The 27,296-nt window shown below is 39.5% G+C and overlaps 1 protein-coding gene and 1 pseudogene across 2 annotated transcripts in view; one reads left to right on the top strand and one right to left on the bottom strand.

Annotated features, from left to right (window-relative positions):
• The first annotated feature begins 222 nt into the window (after positions 1 to 222).
• The window catches only part of Pcyt1b (phosphate cytidylyltransferase 1B, choline), a 100,706-nt gene continuing 73,632 nt past the window's right edge, over positions 223 to 27,296 (top strand). Inside the window, exon 1 of one of the 2 annotated variants that reach the window (XM_013068315.3) lies at positions 223 to 392. Coding sequence is in view for 1 of the 2 variants with exons in the window: in XM_087193614.1 (XP_087049740.1) it covers positions 502 to 573 (72 nt within the window). In the remaining variant the exon portion in view is untranslated. Of the gene's footprint in view, positions 393 to 469; positions 574 to 27,296 lie in introns of those variants that run through there. The other variant, XM_087193614.1, reaches the window with a different exon arrangement.
• Positions 21,074 to 21,861, bottom strand: LOC101705791 (pyruvate kinase PKM pseudogene; annotated as a pseudogene).

A 27,296-nucleotide genomic window follows, 5' to 3' on the forward strand; every position in this document is an offset into this window, starting at 1 on the left:
TACTTTTTATCTTGGAAAAAAAGAGACAGAAAATGTTTGTCATTCCAGAAGCATAATCAATTGAGCCAGCACACAATGACACAGTTAATTCACCAATGGAATTTGTTGCCATAGCTCCAGCGTGGGACAGGGTAGATTAAACAATGGCCTTTTTCAAAACTGCAGCTTTCACCACAACCTTCCTGTGCCCACACAACAGGCCACCATAGTGCCAGTCGGGAGCACAGCAATTGTCAGTGAACAACAGCCCAGAGGGGACAAGAGAAGCCTTGTGGTAAATAAAACAAGAGCACTGAGCAACTTGAATCTCTGCTTATTCAGTAACTGGACACTCCTAGTTCCTCTTGGCTTGTCTTCAAGAGCTGGGCATGGAGAGCTGACTTGACCTTTAGGTAAGTGCCCCTGGTAAGTTCAGAGCAGCAAAAATTTAATTTTGTGACTAAAAAGAACTTGAAAGGGAAGAGGATCCTAGAGCAGAGGGAAAAAAGGTCAGGAGCAGACATGGTGGGCCATCAGGAATGCACCACGAAAGAGGATACCAGGGACGATTGCTCTCCTAAATTCTGGCACAAGGTAATATACATCCTTCCTTATTGATTTTTGCCATTTTGAATATCAAATTTGGTTCAAAAAGTAAAGACCTATGTATCTGTGAGTGTGATGGAGCTGTGTTAACTAATAGAGTCAACACAAAAAATGGGAATATTATTCTCTCCATCTTAAGGTGATAAAAAAGAAAAACAAAATGTGCTAATATTACTTTATCCCCTAATGGAATATGTAAGCTCCCTGAACAGAGTTAGTCAACAGGAGTAAACTCACATTTAAAAAAAAGAAAAAGAAAAGATAAAGTCTGGGGCTCGGGGTGTAGCTCAGTAGTAGAGCATATGTTTAGCATACATAAGGCCCTGGGTTCAGTAGCTAGCACCAAACAACAACAAAAACTAAAACAGCAATAAAAAGCATAGTCAAATCAATATGAGGAAATTAGGTAGTTCAAGGCAAAAACTGGTATCACGGGAAGATGAGGGCATTGGTGAAATGTTTTAACAAGATGTTCATTATCCTGTAAAATGACAAATGTCACAGAATCCTGATTGTAACATCCACTTCTAAATTCCACGCTATGCAACTTTTGGATAAATTAGACCATTTTATGTGGCACCCAGAGGAACGTGCATTTGAGGGGAAGCCTTGCCAAACAAAATGCATTCTAGATGGAGAAAGTTTAGGCAATGGAACGAAGTGCTAAGAAAGACTCCAGATGATGTGAAGAAGAGATCCAGAGGCAGCTTTCCCAGCAATGATGTGATTTCTCTGCTTAACAGTGAAACAACTTTCATTTCCCTAACCAGAAAGGGGTTTCTCAGGCCTCAGGACACTCACTAGTCCTGCTCTTCCTGTCTCAGCCCTCATGCATGACCTTCGCATGTCCCTTGGGATCAACGTGGATGGCTGACTTATGCACCATGTGCTTCTAAAAGTAGTCTGAGTCCACATCCAGTGGACAATTAATCTACATGAGAGATAGGTCATTTCCCTCAATCAGTCCTTTTCCTGGTTACATCTACATTATCTCAAATGTGGAGAGAGTTTTGCATATTGAAACCTCACGAGTTTTACCCCTAATTAGAATTATAGGAGGCTTTCACTTCTCATTCCAAAAGTAGATTTGCAATGGTATCCAAACAACTAAATTTGGTTCGTGACTGGTGCAGATATGGAAAGTTGAGATGATCTTTCCAGATTTAAGTCATATAGAATTAAATCTGTGCAAATATCACTCCATACTCCCATATCTTTTGTGAATTGAAAAACAAAGACCTCCAAATTCATGGTCACCCAATAGCATCACTTATCATCATAATAAGGGCTGGCATAATAAGGGTGGCAGGCCCTGTGCTAAGTACTTTTTATGCCTTATTTCATGTGATTATGCTCACCAAAAGGGCTAAGTTCCTAACCACTCACATATTTTGCTAATTTGTGCCTCAGTTCCTCTCAGTTAAGTGGAATGGGTTTATTTAAACTCCTTGGACAATTAAAATGAGTTACATTATTAATTGTAACAATAATAAAGTGATTGCATTACCATTTTAATCACAGTTTTCAGTTCTCAATGTACAGTACTTTTCTCACACAGGCTACCCCAACCTCTGTAAATTTAATTTTATGACTGCCAGCCTTTTTGTGAACCATACATTAGTATCCTAAGCTGACACATGACCTATGGCATTGTTAATGGTGCTGCTTATCAGCCAATAGTTACAAGTATAAATAAGTATTGTATCTGAATGCTGGGAGTTTAATAACATTTTAGAGATATCTGAGAATGGAAAATTTCTTTTAAGTTGGGGTTGGTTATATTTTACATATTTAATTTTGCTTTTTGGTTGGCATGTATTTGAAAATAGGAGACTGCCCAAATATTAATTATCCTAACTCCTCTTACCCCAAATATTGTGAGGTATATTACTTATACTTTCATTTTCAAGTGAGAAAATTGGAGTTCCCAGAACTTAGGTAAATTGTCCAAGGTAGTAAGAGTAGAGCTGGAATTTAGGTTCCTAGAAGCCAATTTCACTTTTTCTTTAAACCCACACTGTGAAGCCTGGTGTGGTGGTGTATGCTGAGAATCCCAGCACTCTGGGAGGCTGAGGTAGGGGGATTCCAAGTTTGACCCCAACCTGGGCAACTTAGTGAGACCCTCTCTCAAAATTTAAAAATAAATAAATAAAATAAGGGCTGGGTATGTAGCTCAGTGCAAAGGCCCTGGATTCAATCCCAGTACCGCAAAAATCAAATGAACAAATGTACAAACAAAAAACACCTTATGTGATCAAATAAGGTAGCACTAGCCATATATGTCTATATAATACAATTTAAAATTTAATTCCTCAGTCACACCACATTTCATGTGCTCAGCAGCTACCTGTGGCTAGTGACTACTTTATTTGGGACAGTGCAACTATGGAATATTTCATAATCACAAAAGTTCTATTAAATAATACTGCTTTAAACCATAATGTCTCTTTTAGATATGTTGACGCATGTCCTCAAAATATACTGTAGTTCTTTGCAAGTAATATGGATTTAAGTTTTTACATTAAAATCTCATTCATTTGAAATCTCCTCATTTGCATAGTACCAAGTTAACTTTGATCTGTAGATTAATAACATAGATAAGAGTCAAGGAGACTGTTAAATGCACTTCAGAGACCAAAGATTTTTAAGCACCATCAAATAACTCCAGAAGCACTCACTTAAATGCAAGCAATTGATATGATAATTACACATCGTTTTTATTTATTCATTAAAACAGGGATCCCATGAGGTGCTGTTGTAGGAAATAATGTAGTTAGCCTAGTTATTTCTAGTAACCCTTTAGCTATTTCTAAATTCTATGTAAAATCATTTTATACCAGTGATTCACCTTCTCCTCTTCCTTTGGATCACATGGTAAATTGGTAGTTTAAAGTACTTTTTCCCAATGAAATTTTGAGTAGCCAAAGATCTGTTTCCATGGTGAGCTTCTTCCACTATATCTTCTTCTGCCACATGATTCCCTGGAAGGGGTGCTCCTGTGGACCCAGCATACAGCCTGGCACATAGTAGAACTTGGATAAATATGTGTCGATTGATTGGAGGAGACAATCATTTTAAGATATCACTCACTGAAGCAGACTCTGATTTTCTGCAGAGAATACATGGATCAAATGGAAAACTGTCTCCTGGTTTATTTCTTCCTGGTTTACCAGTCTTGCTGCCAAGTCTTCAGGGTGAGGTAGTGCTTCCTGTTTTGAGAAAGAGTTGACTTCTGAGGATTCGGATTGGCTGGAAGGGAAAGTGCAATTTGGTTTGCGGATTTGGAAACGAAATCTTCCAACTCCTTTGAAAGGGAGAGTTGGGTAGCAAACATGTTGCCTTCCCAAAGCTCCAGTCATTAGTAAGTCCATCAGTCCTAAAATATTATGTTTTCGCGCTTTTTTTTTTTTTTTGGTACCTGGATCGAATTCAGGACCTTGTGCTTGCCAGGCAGGCTAAGGAATCACTGAGCTAAATCCCTGGCCCAAATCCTAAAATATTATGTTGAGCACATCTGCTAGTGCTGTCCTGATTCTATGTAATAAATAGAATGGAAGAGAATTTCAAGTTGCTTATGAAGAAGAATGGTACTTGCTTTTTTTTCCCCTCCAGTACTGGGGATCAAACCCAGGTAGGGCCTCACACATGCTGGCCAAGCACTCTTATCACTGAGCTACATCTCCAGATGAATACTCATATTTCTAAGTCCTTAGCTGAGGTGGTTTCTTACAGCCTGCTAAGACCGGCAGTACCAAGCATTAATGCCCTTCTAGCAAAAATAAAACCCAATTCCTCAATTTAGCAATAAATTTCAAAGATCATGATTTGTTGCTTCCTTGTCTTCCTCAAGGAAAATTTCTTGCTTACAGGCCATAAGCAAAGAAAAAAAAATTAATAGAAACCATGTAAATGTGCATTAATATTTAGTGTTTATTTGGAAAGGATTAAACAATTTAGAACCCTCCAGATATATGGAGATTAGATAACTGAGCATTTTTAGAGCCACCTAAAGAAAAAGTAGATATTTACATCTTTACTTTTTGTTCCAAAACATCAATTAGACTTTCTTTCCTCTCGTCTCTAATTCCTGCAGATGAACCCTAATATTGTAGGAACAGGTTTGCATTTGCATGGACTTCAGCTAACTCAGCATAGTCTCTGGGACCTTTGGATCCAAGGGCCACACATCCTCTTAACTCAATTAGCAGATATAAAATCACTGCCATAGGTTGCGTAGCTGATACTTCTCCCTCTGAATTTTTTTTTTTTGACCAGGGATCGAACTCAGGACCTTGCGCTTGTGGGGCAGGGTGCCACTGAGCTAAATCCCCAGCCCCTCCTTCTGAATATTGACAGGAAAGCAAAAGCTGATGCAGAATCTGATTTGCTACAGTACACTAATCTCCCTAGGCACTGTAAATTTCCAACCACTGTGGTGTTCTAAGAAAAGCTCTGGCTGGGCTTGGGATTTAGCTAAGTGGTTTCGCCGCCTGCTGCGCAAGCACAAGGACCTGAGTTTGATCCCCCGTACCAAAAAAAAAAAAAAAGAAAAAAGAAAGAAAAGCTCTGGTAATCCCTCATTCCCTAACTCCTCCCTGGCTCTAGGTCATGGCCCAATTAGCATGGAAAGGCTATGGAGTGGGAGGCTCACCTAGTCTGGGTGAAGCCTGGCACTTCCTGAGTTTTCCGACTCCTGGGAGTTAGGGAGTCAAAAGAAGTTTTGCTGGTTTCTCTCATTTTTGCCCTTTATTCCCAAGAACATGGAGTCAGCTTTCAAATACCGTTGGGTGAAAAAAATGGTGGAACTAGCATAAAATTAATTTTGCCTAATTCTCACAGTGAGGCCTCAAAGTGGGAAAATACACTTTTTTTTATGTCCATCCTGTCCTAGGTATCAGAACATTTAAAAAATTCTCTTTGTTCTTTCATAAACGACAAATTTCATTCTCTTACTTTCTCTCTGACACACACACACACACTCACACATACACACACACACACACACACACACACACACACAGAGGACGTAAGGAATTTTAAAAAGTGGAAAGTATTACCCAGAACAAAAAGATTGTCTGTTTCAAATTTGTCTTCCCTAGTTACATTGATTTAGGTCATCAATAAAAGCATGGAGGAATTTAAACAATAATTTCTTTTGAAAATAAAGATGAACAATGTTAGAAATTTTAACAGTACCATCGTATTTACCAAGAAATAAACTAATCTTTTGTTTTGTTTTGGCATTGGGGTTGAAGCCAAGGCTTCACGCATGTTAAGCATGTGATCTACCACTAAGCTATATCCCCAGTCTTCAAAATCAATCTTTGAGAGTTTCCTGTACATATATATTCTTGGTCTATACATTCTTTTTTTTTTTTTTGGTACTGGGGATCGAACTTGAGACCTTGCCCTTGTGAGGCAGGCAGGTCTATACATTCTTAAGAGTGGAAATTATCTCATTCATCTTGTAGGAGGCATGATTGAAAATACAGTAAGTACTTAAATTTAAAAAATGTAGTACAGTAAAAAAATGTATTACACTGAAAGATGCATTGCCATGCTTCAGACACACTCATCCCATCATTCTTGCCACATTCTGGAAGTCCTTTTTCATGTCTTTAGTTACATGTCATGTCTGCCTCAATGTCCTGAATTGATTCAAAACATTTACTTTTCTTGGTCATTTTGACTTTGGGGGAAAATCATGGACAAGGACACATGGTAATGTTCTTATGAGCCTGCCTTTCCATTGGATGGCACACAGCAGCATCATTTACCATGTTTTTGATCACACTTTATAAAGACACTCATGAAAGAGGACTTCCAGAACTGTTTCAGAAAGTGCCAAGAATGGCAGGATAAGTGTGTTTGGAGTGAGGAAGAATATTTTGAGGGAGATTAATGCCCATGTGTCTTTTATTGTAATAAATTTTTTAAAATTTAAACATTTACTATATATTTCCATTATACCTTGTATGCATGGCTCCCGGTGGTGCTTAGTATTTGTTGAATGAGTAAAAGGAATTTAAATTATCGTGTATTCTATATCTTTCTTGGCCACGAAAAGTTTGCCCATCCAGAGTCCTCTCCAGATCATCCAGGACAATGAATGGGTTTCAACCTCCTTGGAGGCGTGATTCAATGTTAGGTGAACCAACTTTAACTTGACCTCAGACTGCATCTTGATTGACCTTACCGTTAACACCAGTAACAAAGATATTGTAATCACTATTTACGAGCTCTTCCCCTACTACCCCCTCAGACTCCTAGGGCTGCTAGTTGTCTGAAGACCATGTATGATTGGCTTAGAGATGCCACAGGTGGCAGGGTCACCCTTTTAAAACTCTTCCTCAGGGCCGGGGATTTAGCTCAGTGGTTTCGCTGCCTGCTGCGCAAGCGCAAGGACCCGAGTTCGATCCCCGGTACCCCCAAAAATTAAATAAATAAATTAATTAAACTCTTCCTCAGCTTCCCCAGAGGGGCAAGAGCTGGACCCTTCTCCAAGAGAGACTCGTACATATAACTGTCTCATAAATTAGTCTCATGTGGCTGCTACAACTTTCTGTAGGATGGCAATTGAGGAACTTACTTAAATATCACAAAAGAATTGAAGATTTTAACAATGGAGAATTAATACAAGTTTTGTAAGATTTTCTCCATTCTACAAGGTAGGTGGAGAGAGTTATAAACACCAGGAAGTGTAGTAGAATTCTTCCTCTACACACTCTATACAATGGAGCCTAATAGTTCTGTTCATTGAAAAATAAAATGGTCATAATGGAGACTCATTTAAAAATGATAAATACATACCTTAAATGTCTTATTTAAATATAAAGTATATTATTAATTTGCCAATCTTTTAATTGGGCCATTGATATTATTGTCTTTTTTCATTGGGCAGAAACATGCACATTGCCTATTATTTGTGTTACATTTATTCTAATTGGAATGAAAACTTAATATACTTTCAAAATACTCTGAGTACAGAATCCAAGATTTTTTGTGTGATTTTTATCCCCTAGCTTTTATAGTCATCTTGTCCTCAACAAGCAATTAATTCACATAGCCCTAAAAGTCACATAACCATATCTTGTCTTTCCAAAACAACTTAGTTTGTTAAAAACAACTCTTTTTGCATCATTTTATCAGTTTACACAATATTCAATTAAACTACATAATTACAATCACAAGAACAATGGGCAGAAACAAGTTTGAGGAAAACTCAGTTAATACTTGGAAAATATACAACTTAAATCGTGGGAGCAAAAGTACCCAGGAATTCTCTAGAGTAGCTTACCCACTAGCTGGAAGCTTTCGGAGTCTTAAGACTCTTCAAGGAAATGATTAATTCTGCAGGTTAGTTATCTTGGAGGTTGATTAAAGGGATCACTGCTGTTCTTCTTTGGACATAAAATGTTAATTTAAAAGCAACCAGGAGAAGGAAATCTTTTGTGTTTGTTTTTGATGCCTCAGGTCTACCCTGTAACCCTTAGCAGTCACTCCTCTCACCCCTCCCATGCCCCCAGCACCGGGTAAGCCACTAATCTCCTTTCTGTTATATGGATTTGCCTATTCTGGATATGTAGAAATCGAGGGGAAACCTTACAAATTAAACTTTCTAGACTTAACCCACTTTTTCAGCTCTTAATTAACCTTCATTCACTTTTCCCCATGTCTCAGTCCACAAATATCCCCAATTCCTATCCTCAGGGAGGCAGATTTGAGACTTGGATCTCCCATCTTTTCACATTTGACACTTTGTGAATAAAGTTTCTCTTTTGCAAAAGTTGTCATTTCAATGATTGGCATACCTCATGGTGGGCAAAATCACCTGGTTTGGTACAGTTTCCTAAAGTGGGAGTATATGGTATGTAGTCTGGTGTGGCTTCTTTCACTTAGTATATGTTTTCAAGATTCAGCCATGCTGTAACACATATCAGTACTTCATTCCTTTTTGTGGCAGAATAATATTCGATTGTATGAATGTATCACAATTTGTTTCTCCCTTCATTGACAGACATGTGGGTTGTTTCTACTTTTTGGTTATTGCAAATAATGCTATTATGACTTTCATGTACAAGTTTTTTAATGGATCTATGTCTTCAATGCTCTTAGTATATACCTAGGAATGGAATTTTTAGGCCAAATGGTAACTATTTTTAACTTTTTGAGGAAGGGCCTGTTTTCCAAAGAGGTTGTGCTGTTTTATATTTCCACAAGCAATGTATGAGGGTCCAAGTTTCTTCATATCCTCATCAATACTTATTTTACAGGTTTTAAAAAATTACCATTTTGACCATCCTAGTGGGTATGGAATGGTTTCTCACTGTGGTTTTGATTTGCATTTCTCTAATGACTAACGATGAATATTTTTCATGTGCTTATTGCCCATTTATACATCTTCTTTGGAGAAATATCTACTCAAATTCTTTGACCATTTTAAATGGTTTTATCTCAAAGATACATCTTTAGCTGGGTATGGTGGAACATGTCTGTAGCCCTAGCACTCGGGAGGCTGAGATAGGAGGATCACCACAAATTCAAGGGCAGCCTGAGCTACATAGTAAGTTTAAGGCCATAATAAACTATAGAGCAAGACCCTATCTAAAAAACAATGAACAAACAAAAAATCCATCTTTGCTCAGAAACAGGGTTTCTCTACCCTGTTGATAGGGGTTTTCCTATCTTATTGACATTTTGAAGTGGATAATTCCTTGATCTGGGGAGCTATCCTAAGCATTGGAAGATGTTCAGCAGCATCTCTGGATTCTACTTACCAGATGCCAGTAGCATCCCCCATGTGGCAATCAAAAGTATGTCTATGGTCCTGGGGATTTAGCTCAGTGGCACTGCGCCTGCCTTGCAAGTGCAAGAAAGGCAAAGTTAATCACCCTGGAAAAGCTTCCTCTTAGCCCAGGGTTTCTCAATCTTGCTATAACCAATATTTTGGACTAAGATAATTCATTATTGTTACATCCATTGCTGATATTTAGAAGTATCCCTAGTCTCTAACCATTAGAAACCAGTAGTACCCTTCCTCTGCCAAGTTGTAACAACCAAAAATGTCTCCAGACATTGTTAAATGTCCCCTGTGGAGCAAAATCGCCCCTTGTTGAGAACTCCCGAATTAACTACTATTTCCTTCTTACTCCCTACCCCCTGGAGCCTTCCAGAGTTTGCTGTTTTAAACCCTCAGAACAAAAATATTTCATATCACGGCCTTCTACACTTTCCAGGCAATTATTTGAAAAGAAATTAATAGGATCAAAATTATTTGACCCTGAGGCTGGAGATTTAGCTCAGTGGTGCCGCTCCTGCCTCGCAAGTGCAAGGAAGGTCCTGAGTTCAATCTCTGGTACGGAAAACACAAAAATTACTTGTCCTAATAACAAGAAGAGCTCTTTGAATTTTGTATTTAAAAGTAGGAGACAAACAGAGCAAAGGAAGATCTAATAAAGGCATTTATTTAAGACACCCTGCTAAATACTTCACTTATATTTAATCCTCACAAAACCTTCAGGGGCACTAATAACCTTATTTTATTGTTGAGGAAACTGGGGCTTAAAGAAATCAAGAGATTTGTTCAAGAACACAGAGTTTATAATTTAGTAGTGCAATCAGAAGTCTGACAGAAACATTTGTGCACTTACATATATTGCCTGAGTGTATGCACTTGAGTGTCAGATACCTAAAAAGGCGAGGTGACTGGTTTTTATCTTTTTAAAAATATAACTTTTCTTGTGGGGAGTTTAAAACTTGCTTCACCTAGAGCTTCTCAGTCTCCACATTATTGGCATTTGGGGCAGGATAATGGTTTGTTGTGCACGACAAGCACATACACTAGACCAGGCTAGGCCAAGGTCTAACCGTTCAACAGATAAAAATGTCCCTTTTAGACTCAGTTTATTACTTACGTAGACAGCCAAAGTAACAGTAGCTAGTGTTGCCAGCTCCTCACGGCCACATGCCACACACTGACAAAGGTACCGCTGAAAGAAAATGGGCCAGATGACCTTGATTTCCATTGTTGAGGAAGCCACTGCACACCGCAACTAAGTGTTTTTCTATCTACAGCTCTATTCAGAGAGGGACAGGGCAGGAAGCCCCATATCACAGAACGGAACAGGTGATTAGAAAGCACCTGGAGAGCATCTCGGGGGAGATAAGGAAGCGAATGGGAAACAGGCTTAAAGCAACTCCTCACAGGCCTCCCCTCCTCTCCTGTGCAGGAGGACAAGGTCTTCTCCAATGCTTCATGAGCTGAGATATGCTATCCAAGGTCATCAGCGTGCTGGGCAGGGCCATTTTCCCCTGGAGGCGGACAGTGCGTGGCAGGATGTTTATTAGTCTCCGTGGCTTTCCCTCACTAGATTCCTGTAGCACCACCTCCAAGTTGTAACAAACAAAATTTATCTTGGAGCAAAATTGTGCTAGTAGCACACTAGCACGATGATCTAGAGCTCTATCCATTCCTCACATCCAAGCAACATATTTTATATGTAAATATTTTAATATATATATTTATAAAATAAAGTTTTGAAAACACAAATGCAATACCATTACTATACCCGAAAATTGACAATTTCTTCATAGCATTCAGAAATTGTTCAACTTTCTAATTGTCTAATGTTAGCATTTTTTACAGTGTTTTGAATTGGGGTCCTAATAATAGTCTACACAGCGTGAGTGATTGATGTCTTTTAGACTTCACTTAATCCATAGGTCTCTTGTAATTTTTTGCTTGAAGAAATAAAGTTTGTCATACAGAGTTTCCCACGATCTAGATTTTGCTGGTTGTATCCCTGTGGTGTTAACATATTCATTTATCTCTTCTGTATTTCCTATAAATTGGTCTTAGATCAAGAGGTGTGATCGAAGTCAGGTTCTCTTTACTTGAAAGACTGTTTCATAGGTGGTGCAGGAGTACAGAATTATCTGGGGTTATCTGTCTTTCTGTCATGTTATCAGTAGTTAATGCTCAGCATTCATTAGGGGCTAGGAAGCAGTGATAATTCATTACCTCCATCGCTTTCTTTGTTATTCATTCTAAGATGACACACTCCCCCTCACTATTTGGGCCCCCAGAAAGATAGTTTTGCACCCAAAAAGAAAGCACAGAAAAGGCAAGGTGAATACATGGATGTTTCTCTGTAGTTCCAAGTTTTCAAAATAATACATTTGCTCTCTACTACCCTCCATTGCAAACAATGGAAGGTTTAGGTGTTTTCCCCTAATAGTACTATGAACTCATGGATTTAAAAATGTTTTATTTATGAAATTCCAGCATTAAGAAATGAACAAAAGATTAGAACTGAATACCTTCAGTGCTTGCTTTGTGCCCATTGACCATATAACTAGAACTGTCTGCGTTATCTATGCAGCATGGGTTTTTATTATTTTTACTGAAAGATTCTCTTTTTGGTAATGACAAATTGTTTTTAAAGACCTGGTTTCTTCAATATACCCTTAAAGGTGCTTTTTTTTTTTTTTTTTTTTTTTTGGTACCGGGGATTGAACTTGGGACCTTGTGCTTGCAAAGCAAGCGGCAGAACCACTGAGCTAAATCCCCAGCCCAGGTTTTTATTTTTTGTTTTTTTGGTACTAAGGATCGAACTCGGGTCCTTGCGCTTGTGAGGAGGTGGTGGAACCACTGAGCTAAATCCCCGGCCCTACCCTTAAAGGTTTTTAAATTGTTTCATATCTGGTCAAGTTGAGATTTTTAAGAACTTAATTTCTAATTTGTAATAAAAGTTTACAACTTGATTAAAAAAAGTCAAGAAACTGCAAGCCCCTGTTAATAAAGGTCTTAAATAATTGTCAAAAAATTAAACATATTTGATTGGTTTCAATCCATTGTAGTTCTTACCCTTATTGATGCTTAAGCTTTCCATCTTTGGCTGGCAGGAGTCTTTTCAAGTAGGCTCTTAAATTCTTTTGACAATTGCTAACATTTAAAAAGATTTATAGAATTTGCATATATTCATATGAATATTGTTTTTTGTTTCCCCCCCCCATTAACTTTATTGGTACATTTTAGGTATACAATACAGTTACATTCATCATTGGGATCTTGTACCATTACTTGAGTCTCTTGGTTCTTATTTTTTTTCCCCTTCCCTTGCCCTCCCTTCACCCCCTCCACCCTTCCCTATTTGCAAAGACCTTGTTTCCATTTTTTTCCTCGTCTCATATTTTTTCCTTTCCCTTTTTTCCCTTCCCCTACCCCTCCCAATTCCTCTGCTCTTTTAGACCTTTTCTTCCTGTTACACAATATCAGTTATACATTTTTTAAAATTACAATATTAAGATCTAGGAGACATTACCACAGATTTTACAGAATTTAAAAGGATATAGAAAGCATATTACAAAAATCTGTTTTGAAATAAATTTGACAACTTCTAAGAAGTACCTTGGAAGACAAATTAATGAAACTAACTCTGGAGGAAAGATAAAATTTGAATAGCACCTATTAAAGAAAGTATATTCCTAGCTTGAAAACCTACCTATATGACAACAGCAGGCTCATAAACATTTTAACTGATAAATTATATCAAACAATTAAAGCAGAAAAAAGGAACACTTCTCCCCTCATTTTAGGAACTCAACATTGTGCTAATCCTAAAACTGGATAAAGATAATAGAAGAAAAAAGTATGAACATAGATAGAAATTTATTTAACAAAACAAACTGTTAGAAGTCAGATCTGGCAGGATGTAGAAAGTGGTTTTGTTATAGGGATGGCAGTGTTGGTTCAGCATTGGAAGATCCACCCCCAAAAGTCATCATTTTAACAGAGGAAAGGAGAAAGCCATATGATCCTGTCACTAGTTGGGAGAAAGAGTAATGGACTAAATTCTACAGCTGTTCATGGTAAAAGCTATCAGGAGACTAGAAGTAGAACAGAACCTTCTTAACAGATCAAAGACATGTACTCCATACTTCCAACAAAAACTCCTTCTGTGAATGGAGACTATACAATGCTTTCTCCCTAAAGTGGGGAACAAGGGCATATATGTCTACTCTTCATCTGTCCATTAGACTTTGAAACATAGGTCTAAACCAAAATAGTCTGGAAATAAAATGACACAACTAGGATAGGATTGGCACGGCAGAAGCAAAATCTTTATATGTAGATGGAATGATCATCTACAGAGAAAATACTAAGAAATCTCTAGGAGCCCCTAGAACTTGTACTTGAATTTAGCAGGATTAGAAAACACAAGGTATGTATAAAAATTCAGGTCTGTGTATACTTGCTATAAATGAAGAACTGGATATTGAAATTTAAAAGTTATGTAGGAGTACAAAGGACCCAGAAAAGCCAAAAACAAAAACAAAAACAGTGTTGGAAGACATTTAGCACCCAATTTCAAGACTTCTTCTAAAGCTACAGTAATCGAGGCAGTGTTGGTGTAAGGAAAGACATATAGATCATTTGAATGAAACAGAGAATCTAGAAATAGAACCACTCATATATGGTCCACTGAGTTTTGAAAGATTATTTAACATTAGCATTTTATAGAATATAAACTCCATTCAAGAGCCGAGGAAGAGATAGTGTCTTCAGCAAATGGCACTAGAACACCTGGTATCCGTATATAAAAAATTAACCTCAACCCTTTTTTTCCATGCATGAAAATAACTTGAAGTGATCTATGAACCTAAATAAGAAAGCCTAAAAGTGTAAAACTTTAAGAAGAAATTATAAGGGAAAATATTTATGAATTCAGGGTAGGCAAGAACTACCTAGGATACAAAAACCATGATGTATAAAAGAAAAAAAATTGATGAGATTCCATCAAAATTTAGAACTTTAAATGACATCATTAAAATGAAAAGTAGTCCTTAAACAGACCATATTTACAATGCATGTAACCTATGACCAGAATATATAAAGAATTCTTAGAGCTCATTAATAGACAACCCAATTAAAATGTAGACATAAGAAGATGATAAATAGCCAGTATAGCACAAGGAATGGTGTGCAATTCTAGAATCAGAAAAATACTAATCAGCACAATAATAAGATTGAATTATACACTCATTAGGGAGATGAAGTCAAAAGTTTTAAAAGCCTTGTCATGACTTTTTCTTTTTGTTGGATTCCCTCACTTTGCGTTTAATTTGTCACTCCCAATGGATTCATTCTGCTGGGTTTCCTGGGGTTGTGATCCTCATTGTCTTTTCCTAGGGTATTGTCTAAAATTTTTTGGAGTGCCAGTTTGGTATTCATGAAGTTCCTGAGGTGCTCTTTATCATGAAAGTATCTTATTTCTCCATCAATTTTGAAAGATAGTTTTGCAGGGTACATCAATCTGGGTAGGAGGCTGTTTTTCTTTAGGGCTTGAAATACATCACTCCAAGCTCTTCTTGCCTTGAGGGTTTGTGTTGAGAAGTCTGCTGTGATTCTGATGGGCTTTCCTTTGTATGTGAGTTGTTTCTTTTCTCTCACTGCTTGTAGAATTTTATTCTTCTGTTGGATTTCTGGAATCCTAACTATTATATGCCTATGTGTAGATTTTTTTTTGATTAAGGTTAGCTGGAGTCCTACATGCCTCACTTATCTGTATGTCAAGTTCTTTTCCCCTCCTTGGGAAGTTTTCTGGCATCACTTCTGTGAGGAGTTTTTTTATGTCATCTGCACTCTCTCCTGTTTCTTCATTGACTCCAATCAGTCTTATGTTATTCTTCTTTGCATCATCTAGCAGCTGCTGGATTGATTTCTCATGTTCCCTTACAATTTTAAAGCAATTTTTCTTTTCCTCCTCATTAATTGCAATCTTATCTTCTATATGTGAAATTGTATCCTCACATTGGTTCATTCTGCTGTGCAGACTTTTGATGGAGTTTTTAATCTCCTGGAAATCTGTTTGTATCTGTTTTATGGATTCCATTTGTTTCCTATGTTGGGATTCCATCATGTTCCTCAGATCCTCTATTTTTTTTTATCTGTGTTCTCTCTAGATTTATTAATCATGTCTTGCACCATGAGCAAAATCTTTGCTGTTATCTGAGTAATTATTTCTGATTTCTATTTTCCCAGATCCTCTTTTGTTTCCAGTTCAGAGAGTCCAGGTGGTTGAGTATCAGAGTGTTCCATCTCGTTTCCCTTTGGGGTTGCTATAGGTGATCTGGAAGTCTGTTTTTGAGGCTTGTTTATGTGTCTTCTAATTTCTGCCGGGGAGGGGGGGTGCTTCTGGCGCCCACGCGGCTCACTTTCTGTGCCCTAGGAGCTTGGGATGGCAGCGGGGGAGCTTCCTTCCGGGTGCTTGGACCGGCTGAGCTTCACTGCCCTAGGAGCCTGGGATGGAGGTGGGGGAGCTTCCTTCTGGGTGCTGGAACCAGCTCACCTTGATTCCTTGGTTGTTCACCACAGGGGTTGGTGGTCCAGGTCCAGGCACTCACTTGGATTCCGATACTCAATAAATGTCTCCTCCTTCTGCAAATGCTTGGACACCTTCTCCTCCATCATCCATAGTGGTGGCCTTCTCTGCAGCGCGGCCCTTCGCGCCCTCTTTGCACTTCCACCCCAAGCACCACAGGTGCCATATGAATATTGTTATCTTCACAGTTTCACCTAGTAAGCCCCTGTACTTAACAATATTTTTATAATTGCTCTACAACAATGTTACTCAAAGTGTAAATTCCAGGTAACACCTGTGAACCTGATCAAAATTCAAGTTATTGGGTCTTTCTTGGCCTAATGAATTAGGTTCTCTGGGGCCTAGAAAAGTGTAGTTTGACAAATTCTACAAATGATTCTTACTCAGAATCTCTGCTCTATGAGAATTGACTTCAGAGCATAGTTTTGGGTACAGTATTTGCCTTCTCATATCTAGAGTTAAGGTCACAGGGATTATCTCCGATCCTTCAGGAGTCTCCCGATAGTGTATGCTACCCTCTGTTCTTGTTGGATATAACTAAAGGTAAAATCATCCTGGGGAGGATGTGTTTCTGATATTTTTGAAACAACCAAAAGTCAATGAATGTTTGACAGGTGCATGATAAATCTATTTAATACCTCTTTGGGTCCAACAATTCAGATTTGATTATATACCAGTAATAACTGATTCTCATGAGTGGCCTTGAGGAGTTTCCATGATGGAAATGTTAAAAAAGACTTATTCCAAATGTGTTTTGAGTAATGGTGGCATTACATGTGCTAGGGACTGCCAAAGTTCACTATTCATGGTTTTGCCTATGGTTGAATGAGTTCATTCAAACTCTGTTTCATAAAGAGCTCATTTCCTTTGAAGTTGTGGGTATCCCATGTTTAGTTACTTGCTTACTCTAGAGAATATTTTCTTGTAGCAAGAGTGGGCTTCTGAGACCACTGGCTGCATACAGTTACTCTCAAGCACCACTCATAATCCATTTGACATAGTCTCTCATGGGCACTTTAGTAGACTAGGTGTTGAATGATTGATTTTGGGATTATGGAAGGTTTTTACATAGCCAGGTTCTTGGGACACTTACAGAATAGAGGTTCTTTCTTTCAACACAAACCAAATGGAGATGCTTGAGGGAAAAAATATTATTATTAGCTAAAAGATTATTATTATTAGCTGCAAGGGGGGGTGGTGGTGTCAAAATCCATGTCTTAAAAGAATCCTTCATCTCTGCTTCATCATAGTGGTCCTACACTTTAAAAATTTCTGTGCTACACTGTAAGACCAGAATCTCTAGGGTGTGGAAACCAGACCTCGGTGTTAATGAAAGCTTCCCAGGTAATTATAAGGTACAAGTAGGGTAGAGAAACTTATGGAATGAAGTAGAGATGAGACTTATCATGACATAATCTTGGATCCCTAAAATGTTAGGCTCTCTTTTTTCAAAATAGGGTATGCAATACCCCCCCCACTCCTCTGGACAGCCACCTCCACCTGGTTCCACACTACAAAGATGCAGAGGACACCAGACCACCAGACCATGGTACTGAGTCCCGCCGCTCCCGGCCCAGAGGTAGGGGCTTCTGAGCTGCCGTCCCATTGCTCCTGGTCCAGAGAAAGGGGCTTCCTGGCCACCATCCCTTCCACTGCTCCCAGCCCACAGGAAAGGGCTTTTGGGCCACCATCCCTACCACTGGTCCTGGCCCCTGTCCCACCTCTCCCAGCTCAGAGGAGGTAATCTGTGCAGGTGCCAACAGCACCTCCCCAGTCAAAATGAGAAAACACATAAATAAGTCTCAAAACCAGACTTCCAGATCACCTACAGCAACCCCAAAGAGAAATGAGATGGAACACTCTGATACTCAACCACCTGCACCCACTGAACTGGAAACAAAAGGGGATCTGGAAAAAATGAAATCAGAAATAATTTCTCAGATAACAGGAGAAATTGTGCCCCTAGTGCAAGACATGATTAATGAATCTAGAGAGGAGCTCAGGAACATGATGGAATCCCAACATAGGAAACAAATGGAATCCATAAAACAGATGCAAATAGATTTCCAGGAGATGAAAAACTCCATTGAAAGTCTACACAGCAGAATGAGCCAATGTGAAGACAGAATTTCAGATATAGAAGATAAGATTGCAATTAATGACCAGGAAAAAAAATTGCTTCAAAATTATAAGGGAACATGAGAAATCAATCCAGCAGCTGCTAGATGATGCAAAGAAGAATAACATAAGACTGACTGGAGTCAATGAAGAAACAGGAGAGAGTGCAGATGACATAAAAAAACTCTTCACAGAAATAATGGCAGAAAACTTCCCAAGCAGGGGAAACGAGCTTGACATACAGATAAGTGAGGCATATAGGACTCCAACTAGCCTTGATCAAAAAAAAATCTACACATAGACGTATAATTGTTAAGATTCCAGAAACTCAACAGAAAAACAAAGTTCTACAAGCAGTTAGAGGAAAGAAACAAATCACATACAAAGAAAAGCCCATCAGAATCACAGCAGACTTCTCAACACAAACCATCAAGGCAAGAAGAGCTTGGAGTGACATATTCCAAGCCCTAAAAGAAAACAGCCTCCTACCCAGATTGATGTACCCTGGAAAACTATCTTTCAAAATTGATGGACAAAATAGGGTATTCAATATACTTGTGGGCTTTTGGAAAGATCATTTCTCACCAGCATCGCCCATTATTATTCAGGGATGTACATGTCATCCACAGAGAAGAGGACTTAGTGAATCTACTTGGGTTTGTATTGCAGAGGAAGAATCCATTGATGCTATTTTTTTTGGAGGGGGGAGATTTATTTGAGGATGTGAAGGCATCATCTTTTTTTTTTCTTTGTGGTGCTGGGGATTAGAATCAGGGCCTCATGCATGCTAGGCAAGCACTTTACCACTAAGCTACACCCCAGTCCTGACATCAATCTGAATGTGTGTTTTGTGATGACATCCTGCACTGACATTTACTGAATGAGTCAAATATGAGGTTTATTGGGAGTTAATAAAAGCTTTTATCTAGCCAGGTTGTATTATTAAATGTCAAAGAAACGAAATGAAAAGTTTTCAACATGAAGGCTACCCAAAGAGACCAAAATGATCAGAGCATTGGAAGTGGAGAGATACCAAGGCACCAGATAATGAACCAGGGCTTTGACATCCTACAGCCTTGAATTTGAAACTCACCTCTGCCACTGACCGGCTCTGTGACCTTGGCCAAATTATTTAACATCTCTAAGTATCAGTTGTTATCTGCAAACCGGGCATAGTGCTTGTGACACAGAGGAGGATTTCACAAATTACCAAGTATTGAAATCACAGACAATGTATTGTTCAGAATATCTGGAGATGAGATTCCAGGTCTAGATCATGTTAAGAAAGGTGCAGCAGGCAGACTAATAGCCTCCCAAAGATGTCGGTCCTAATCCTTAAAACTTGTGAATGTGTTACCTTACATGGCAAAAGGAACTTTACAGATATCATTAAAATAAGGCTCTTGAGGTGGGAGAGTATCGGGTTATCCAGGTGGGCTCAATGTAACCACAAGGGTTCTTTTAAGTGAAAGAGGGAGACAGAAGATGTAGAATAGAAGATGACACTACCGAACAGAGGCTGGAGTGATGCAGTTACCGGCTTTGAAGATGGAAGAAAGTGGGACATGAGCCAAGTAATGCAAGTGGCCTCTAGAAGCTGGAAAAAGCAAGGACACAGGTTCTCCTTCAGCACTTCCTGAAGAAATGCAATCATGTCAATACATTGATTTTTAGCCCATTGAGACCCTGTTATAAACTTCTGGCCCTGGTCCAGAACCTTAAGATAATAAAACTGTGTTGCTTTCAGCCATTAACTTTGTGACAAATTGTTACAGTTACTGAAGAAACGAATACAGAAAATTTAGCCAAAGGTCCTTGAGCATTCCTTGAGTGCAGTTTTTGCAAAACAATCACTTTGGAGACTAGGTCATTCAAAATCTATTAGTATAAAATCCAAGGACTGTAATAATAATTCGCTTATTAAGGAATATATCCCTCCTGGTCTCTTACTTACTTGCCAGTCAAGATCATTTGTATCACATTCTGAAGGCTCCAGGAAAAAAGTCCTCAGGACCCTTCAGTATTTGCTGCAGTGCCCAGGGAGGCTGGGCCTGGTGGGACTGCAAGAAGGAATAAAACTGGTTATGGCAGACTGATAATGAAGAAAGACAATTCTTTAACCATATATGAGGAAATATAAATGTGCTCAACCACTCTGGAGGACCATTTGAAAATAATATCAAAAAGCATGTATCAAAAGTCTTAATTCTACTTGCAAGAAAATCCATCCTGGGGGGAAAACTGGACTAATATGCTATCACTCACGTACTTGAATGTTTCTACAATTGCTTATAGAATAACACTTGGGGTTACAGAAGGAAAATAGTAGTATATTCATTTGTGTTGGATAATTAAGACTGGCAGGTGTTCACACTGATTGTAGCTTAGTCTAGATTTGAACCTGCTTAGATTGAAGTTCCCTAAACCACCTTTGGTACATTGGCTCTTTTTCATGAATATCATTGAAATAGTCATTGTGGTTAATAGTTTCAATGTTAAATTGGTGCCTGGCCTTGTACATTTATTTTATTTTATTTATTTATTTTTTGGAGCTTCACTGTTGTTTATTGACACACAGGTGGGCTCTATAGCAACAGGCCTGGAGGAGGCGGGTGGAGTGTGTGCATGGAGTGCGGGTGCAGAGAACTGGTGCACAGGTTGAGCAGGGAGGCTTGAGTCGATCCGGGAGCAATTGGGGCCAGGGCCAGAGTCTGGTACACCAGATTCACTGTCTCATGTCCTCAGCCCCCATGCTGTCCGCCTCAGCTGGATTCTCTGGGCATCCTCTTTCTACAGGAACTGAACAGGTCCTGCAACAAGCTCTGGGCCTCCCTCCTCATCCCTTGCTGGGATGGGGACACACTGGGGGCTGCCAGCTCTGGGCCACCAGCCCAAAAAGGTGCCAATCAGAGATGCAATCTTCCCAGGTGTCCCAGCCCACCAGTGCCGCACTACATCCCGGAGTGAGCGCTACAAGCATTGCTGGCCTAATGGATGGGGTGGGGGCAGGGGATGGGGAAGGGGGCCGGAGAAGGGCTCCAGGGCCATCATGGCACAGGCACAACACACATGGTGTTGGTGAAACCGGACCCAGGGTGCCACCCGGTCAGCACAATGACCACATCTCCTGTCTTGAAGAAGCCTCGAGTCTTGCCAACGTTCACGGCCAAGTTCACGCACAGGTCCACGTCCTCAGCCCAGGCCTGCTGCACGGGGAAGATGCCATGGTACAGGTGGGCCTGGTGCGCCATCTGGGGATTGCAGGTCACAGCAATGACGGGGCACGGGGACGGTACCGTGCCACTTGGTGGGCAGACCTGCCGGACTTGGTGAGCACGATAATGGCCCCGCTGCAGCACTTGAACAAGGCCTCCACGGCACCCACGGCGGCGGCTTCTGTGGGGTCCCTGGTAATAGGGGCCAGGCTGCGCAGCTCCTCAAATAATTGCAAGTGGTAGATGGCAGCCTCTGCCTCTCGGGCAATCAGGTGCTGCATGAGCATGGCCTCCAGCGGGTAGTTGCCCTTGGCTGTCTCTCCGGACAGCATGATGCAGTCCGCCCCATCCAGAACAGCATTAGCCACGTCGCTGCCCTCAGCCCGTGTGGGCCGCAGCTTCTTGATCATGCTCTCCAGCACCTGTGTGGCGCAGATGACAGGCTTCCCGGCGCCGTTGCAGCGCCCAGTCATCATCTTCTGAGCCAGAAAGACCTTCTCTGCGGGAATCTCAATGCCGAGGTCACCAAGTGGCCTTGTACATTTATTGTAGACTATCATCCAATTTTATCGACTATAAATTAAGTTTTTATATTTCAGGCTGGGGATTTAGCTCAGTGGTTCCGCCGCCTGCCTCACAAGTGCAAGGTACTGAGTTCGATCCTTGGTACCTCCCCCCCCCCAAAGTTTTTATATCTCAGTGAAATTGAGCTATCAAGTGTTGGAAATTACCTATCATCTTTCTTATCCACTGATGTTCATGTAGTGAAAAAAGTTGTGAATTCCAAGTATGCTCAAATCCAGGTGAGGAATCTTTTATCCATTTTTTTCTGTTGTATTATGTGTTTTAGTTGTATGTCTAGACCCAAACTCCATGAGGGAGGGACCAAAATTTACACAGCATCCTTGAGTGTGATGGTGGCTGTGTTTGGAGTTTTGAATAAACTGCACTACATGTGTGATTATTACTTGTAAACAGATGATTAGATATTAATTAGACAATAAGTGATTGTAAAGCACTTAGAAAATAAAAGTGTTTATAAATACCTCCAACTAATAGCAACAATAATTCTTTACTGACTACACAGCTGCTAATGTCATAAGAATGATTTATTCCTGCTAAAGGCAACTTTATTTTGTGCCAAAAAACAAAACAAAACAAAAACCCCTGCCATCATATGTTTTGTTACAGCAAAACAAAATATATCATATTTACAACTAATTTTCATCAACATTTAAATATATCTTATTTTAATAAAAAAAAACCTTTAACGACCTCGAACACAGGTGCAGCCTTTGTGGTACAGTGACCTTGAGTGCTAAGAACTTTGGGACATCTTAATGTGAATCTCTGTGACTTATGTCAAATATTAATTTCTTTGAAATATAAAATGTAAGAGGATATTTTGTTAGCTATATTGTCATTTATGCCATAGGTTTGTCGTGTTGGGTCTCTGTATTTGCTCCCAGTGGCTTGAAACTGTGTTTACAGCTAGGTGTGGTGGAGTCTCTGCACTCTGGGAGGCTGAGGCAGGAGGATCACAAGCTCAAGCCCAGCATGGGCAACTTGCTGACTTAGTGAGACTCTGTGTAAAAAATATTTTTGTTTTAAGTTTAAAAATGGGTGGGGATGCAGTTCAGTGTAAAGGCCTGAAACAGTACTGCAAACAGGCAAACAAACAAAACTGCTTAGAAACAATTAATTTTGATCAAATGGATGAGTGAAGCCAATTCTCTTTTGGTTACTGGTTACAAAAATAAAATCCAATTTATGAATAAAACAAATCACTTTCATCATATCTTTTTATCTTTTTTAAAAAAACAAGTTTTGAAGCTCTATTCTTTTTCATATTTTTCCCCTAATGGTCTTTAGGAGTCATGGCCCTGTATCAGCCTGTTCTTGGCCCACTGGTGAATCGGGCAAAGCATCTGTGTTAATTTTTCTGTCATAAGTAAATACAGGCACCTCAGTGAGTTCAGATCCATGGATGCACAGATTTGAAGTAAACTAAATGAATCAAAGTGAAGAGTGCTTCATGTTGCATGAATTCAATAGAAATTGGGTGAAGGGGTAATATTGGATGATGAGATATATGCAAGTTATGAAATAACTTGGTTAATAAAGCAGATCCAACTACTCTATATCACAAAAGTGAGGCAGTGGAGTTTGGTGGAAAAGAGTTCAACTTTAATCCCTGAGACCTGGATTCCAGTGAAAGTATCACTTTCATTATCAATACTATTAGTTACCATGTTATGTTGTTCCAGGCACTTAATCTGTCTGAATCTGTTTATTCATTAGAAAATTTTCAATATTAAAGCTTTTCAGTCTTGGCTGGGGATGTAGGTCAGTGGTAGAGCACTTGCCTAGCACGCACAAGCCCCTGGGTTTAATCCCCAGCACACGGCACACACACACACACACACACACTCACACACACACACACACACAATCTCAGCGTGCTGGGATGATATAATTTAACATGATAAAAAAAAGCACAAGGGTGTAATGCTTTCCACTGCAAAATACCTTTATTGCTATGTTTTCCTGGGATAAATGAGAAGGATCTATGTATGGGTTTCATTACTTAGTATCATGGAGATTTTTCCAGAGTCAGGTGTGGCCCTTAAGCTTAAGTCACATCTGGAAAACTGAAGATGCGGCTCAAAATGCAGATGTAAAAGTAATGAAGTTCCATAAGAAGCAACAATGGTGTCCAGGAAATCTTAAATTATTCTGTCAACTTTATCCTAAATGAATCCTGTATTTTTTCTTGCCCTTCTTTGTAATAAATTCCTTTTTTGGTAAGTTTAAAATAGTGAGAAAAAAATGAATAAAACTGGAAATGTAAACTAGCACAACCACTATGGAAGTCAGTATGGAGATTCCTCAAAAGACTTAAAATAGAATTTCTATTTGACCCAGCTATACCTCTCTTAGGCATAGTCTCAAAAGAATGAAAGACATCATGCTATAGTGATATAGGCATACCCATGTTTATAGCAGCACAACCCACAATAGCTAAACTCTGGAGTCAGCCTAGGTGCCCGTTAACAGATAAATGGGTAAAGAAAATGTAGTATAAATACACAATGGAGTACTATTCAGTCTTAAAGAAGAACAAAATCATGTCATTGACAGGAAAATGGATGGAACTTGAGACCATCGTGCTAAATGAAATAAGCCAGACTCAGAAAGTTAAATATTACATGCTTTCTCTTATTGAGAAATGCAAAGTATAAATAAATAAATACAAACAAGATAAAGGAGCAATGATAGGAAATTAGAAGATATTCTTGGAGATAGAAAAAAGGATCGGGAGGCCGGGGATTTAGCTCAATGGTTCTGGTGCCTGCCGCACAAGCGCAAGGTCGAGTTCGATCCCTGGTACCAAAAAAAAAAAAGGATCGAGGGAATGAAGAGAGGGGATAAGGAGATTGACCAAAATGTCATATGCATGTGTCAATTTCCAAAATGAACATCACTATTCTGTAATAAAATAAAATGAACTAATAAAAAAGAAAAAAAGGAAATATGGAAGAAATAGTGGAATCAGAAGAGATGGCATTGGGGAAATCTGGAATTGAAGGTTTTACATATGGCCTGTGATGACATACAAATTATAGCTAAATAATTTTAATTTTCAGTATGACTGTCCACATTTTTATACAATGGATAGAAAATTTCCAGCAGCATGACTAGGTTAAAGACTGGAAAATAGAAGGGAAAGAGATTTTAAGGAAGAGAAAGCTTAAAAGTAATGCCTACTTTAAAAAAGATATTTCTATATTGTATTTGATTCATTTCAGCCAAGTGTGCTGAGAATATGAAAAGTTTTGCCATTGAAATATCATATTAGGACTCTATGATGGGAGGGCTTGCCTAGCATATGGGAGGTCCTGGGTTCAGCCATTAGTGCTCAAAAAAATTACAGAATTTGGATTTTTTAAAATGCTGCTGCACGCCCATAATTGCAGCTACTCAGGAAGCTGAGGCATGAGGATGACAAATTCAAGGCCAGGCAGGCCAACTTTGTGGCTGGGGATGTAGCTCAGTGGTAAGCTCTGGGGCCAATCCTGCAGTACCGAAAAAGAAAACCCTAAAACTTTACCATGGGGCACTGGAATGGTGTTTTAGTTTGAGATACTCCAAAACCCAACCCTAAAGGAAGAATTCAAGTTTGAGTAGCTTATTTGGGAGGCAACCCAGGAGACACCCACAGGTGCATGAGCAGGTGCAGCCGGCAGTCACTACAGGATGCGCTGTCCAGCAGGCTAGCACTATGGCAATGGGAACTTAATCCACTGGGCAATTTGGGAATAGAATATGCAATTTGGAATTATCCCACCTGAGGGCTGGGGGGAGGGGGGGAGGGCTGGGAAAATTATACACTGAGGCATTGGTTGAGAACTCTTGGGATGTGAGTTGTTATTCTCTGGGTCCTTCACCTTTTCCTCTGCTGTGGCTTAGGAAGGCAGGGCTTTCCGATGGCCAGAGAAGCCCTTAGGCAGGGAGATGCAGGTGCTGGCAGCCGTCAGAAGGCCAGGTGTTGACTCCACTGGTAAGGCAGGGTTCAAACAGCATCTACTCCAAAGAGATTATTTTAGTTCTTTGCTGATCTTTGGGAATGGTCTTTTCGACAGTGTGTGTGTGTGTGTGTGTTGGAGGGGGGATTGGGGATTGAACTCAGCTAGGGCTTTTGCACTCAGCTATATCCCATCTCTTGCTAAATTGCTTAAGTTGGACTAGAATTTATGATCTTCCTGCATCAGCCTCCCAGAATGCTAGAATTACAGCCATGTGCCATCATGTCTGGCTTATTTTCAACAATTTGGTGCTGTTAATATGAAGACAGCTGGTAGGAAGAAGGATAGCATTTGTGTGTCTGTCAAGCTGAAGGGAAGGTCTTTATGGCTCAGTTTTCTCCTCTGGAAAGTGCAGTAACTGATACCTATCTGAGCAGATGTCTTGGGGGTTTCAGGTAGTAGTGCTAAGTATCTAGCATAGTGCTAAGAAACTAAAAGGTACTGAAGAAATGGTAGAAAGGATAATGATGGTCTTGTTCAGGCAGCGCTGATCTAACAAGATCTCACACTGGCCCAGAAGGCATCTCCTCCTATCTGGAGAGGTGCCAGGACTCAGGAGTGCTGTCCCCAAACACTCCCTGGGGATTTTCTGAATAGCCAGCCCCCAAAGCATTTTTTCCTGCTAACTGGACATAGCTGTCTGTCATAGCTGTGTTCCTTAGTTTCCCGTTTCTCCTCAGATCCACACCTTTCTACTTGCTCCTCTGCTAACCAATCCTGCCTCACCCGCACCCCAATACCCAGCCTTGGATGCCTCTCAGCAGGAGAGTAATTTTCGTTTATTGCTGAGTATAAAAGTAATATTTGCTCATTTTTGAATATTTGTTACAGACAGGAAAGTATAAGAAAGTAAACTAGAATCCCCCATTTTAAAGATTTTGCAGTTAACATCTTGGTATATTTCCCTCCAGTGCTTTTTTCCTATGCATGTACAAATCACACAATTGGGACCATTTTTTAGAATCATATTTATTAGCCTGTTTTTCTCACCTGACATCACAATGTTACCATACATGTTCCCATAACATCAGAATTTCTTCAAAAACATGACTTTTTTTTTTGGTACCCGGGATCGGACTTGGGTCCTTGTACTTATAAGGCAGGTGGTGGAAACACTGAGCTAAATCCCCAGCCCAAAAACATGACTCTTAAAGCATGTATGATACTATATGTGGATTTTAAAATTTTAAATCATTCCTGTTATTGCTGTAAATTGTATCTTTTTGCCTTTTGTAAATAATTCTACATTAAGCATCTTTGTACATAATTATTTGTGGGCTTCTCTGAGTACTTCTTTTAGGAAAATCTCAATTGGAATCCCTGGAACAAAGGGTATAGACAGTCTAAGGGTTGTTAGCATATACTGATAAATGTCCTCCATGGAGTTTTTCTTTTGTTTTTGTTTTTTG

This window comes from Heterocephalus glaber, unplaced genomic scaffold, assembly GCF_053883595.1.
Source record: "Heterocephalus glaber isolate CG9 unplaced genomic scaffold, H.glaber_assembly_v1.0 deba00001594, whole genome shotgun sequence".
Classification (NCBI taxonomy): domain Eukaryota; kingdom Metazoa; phylum Chordata; class Mammalia; order Rodentia; family Bathyergidae; genus Heterocephalus; species Heterocephalus glaber.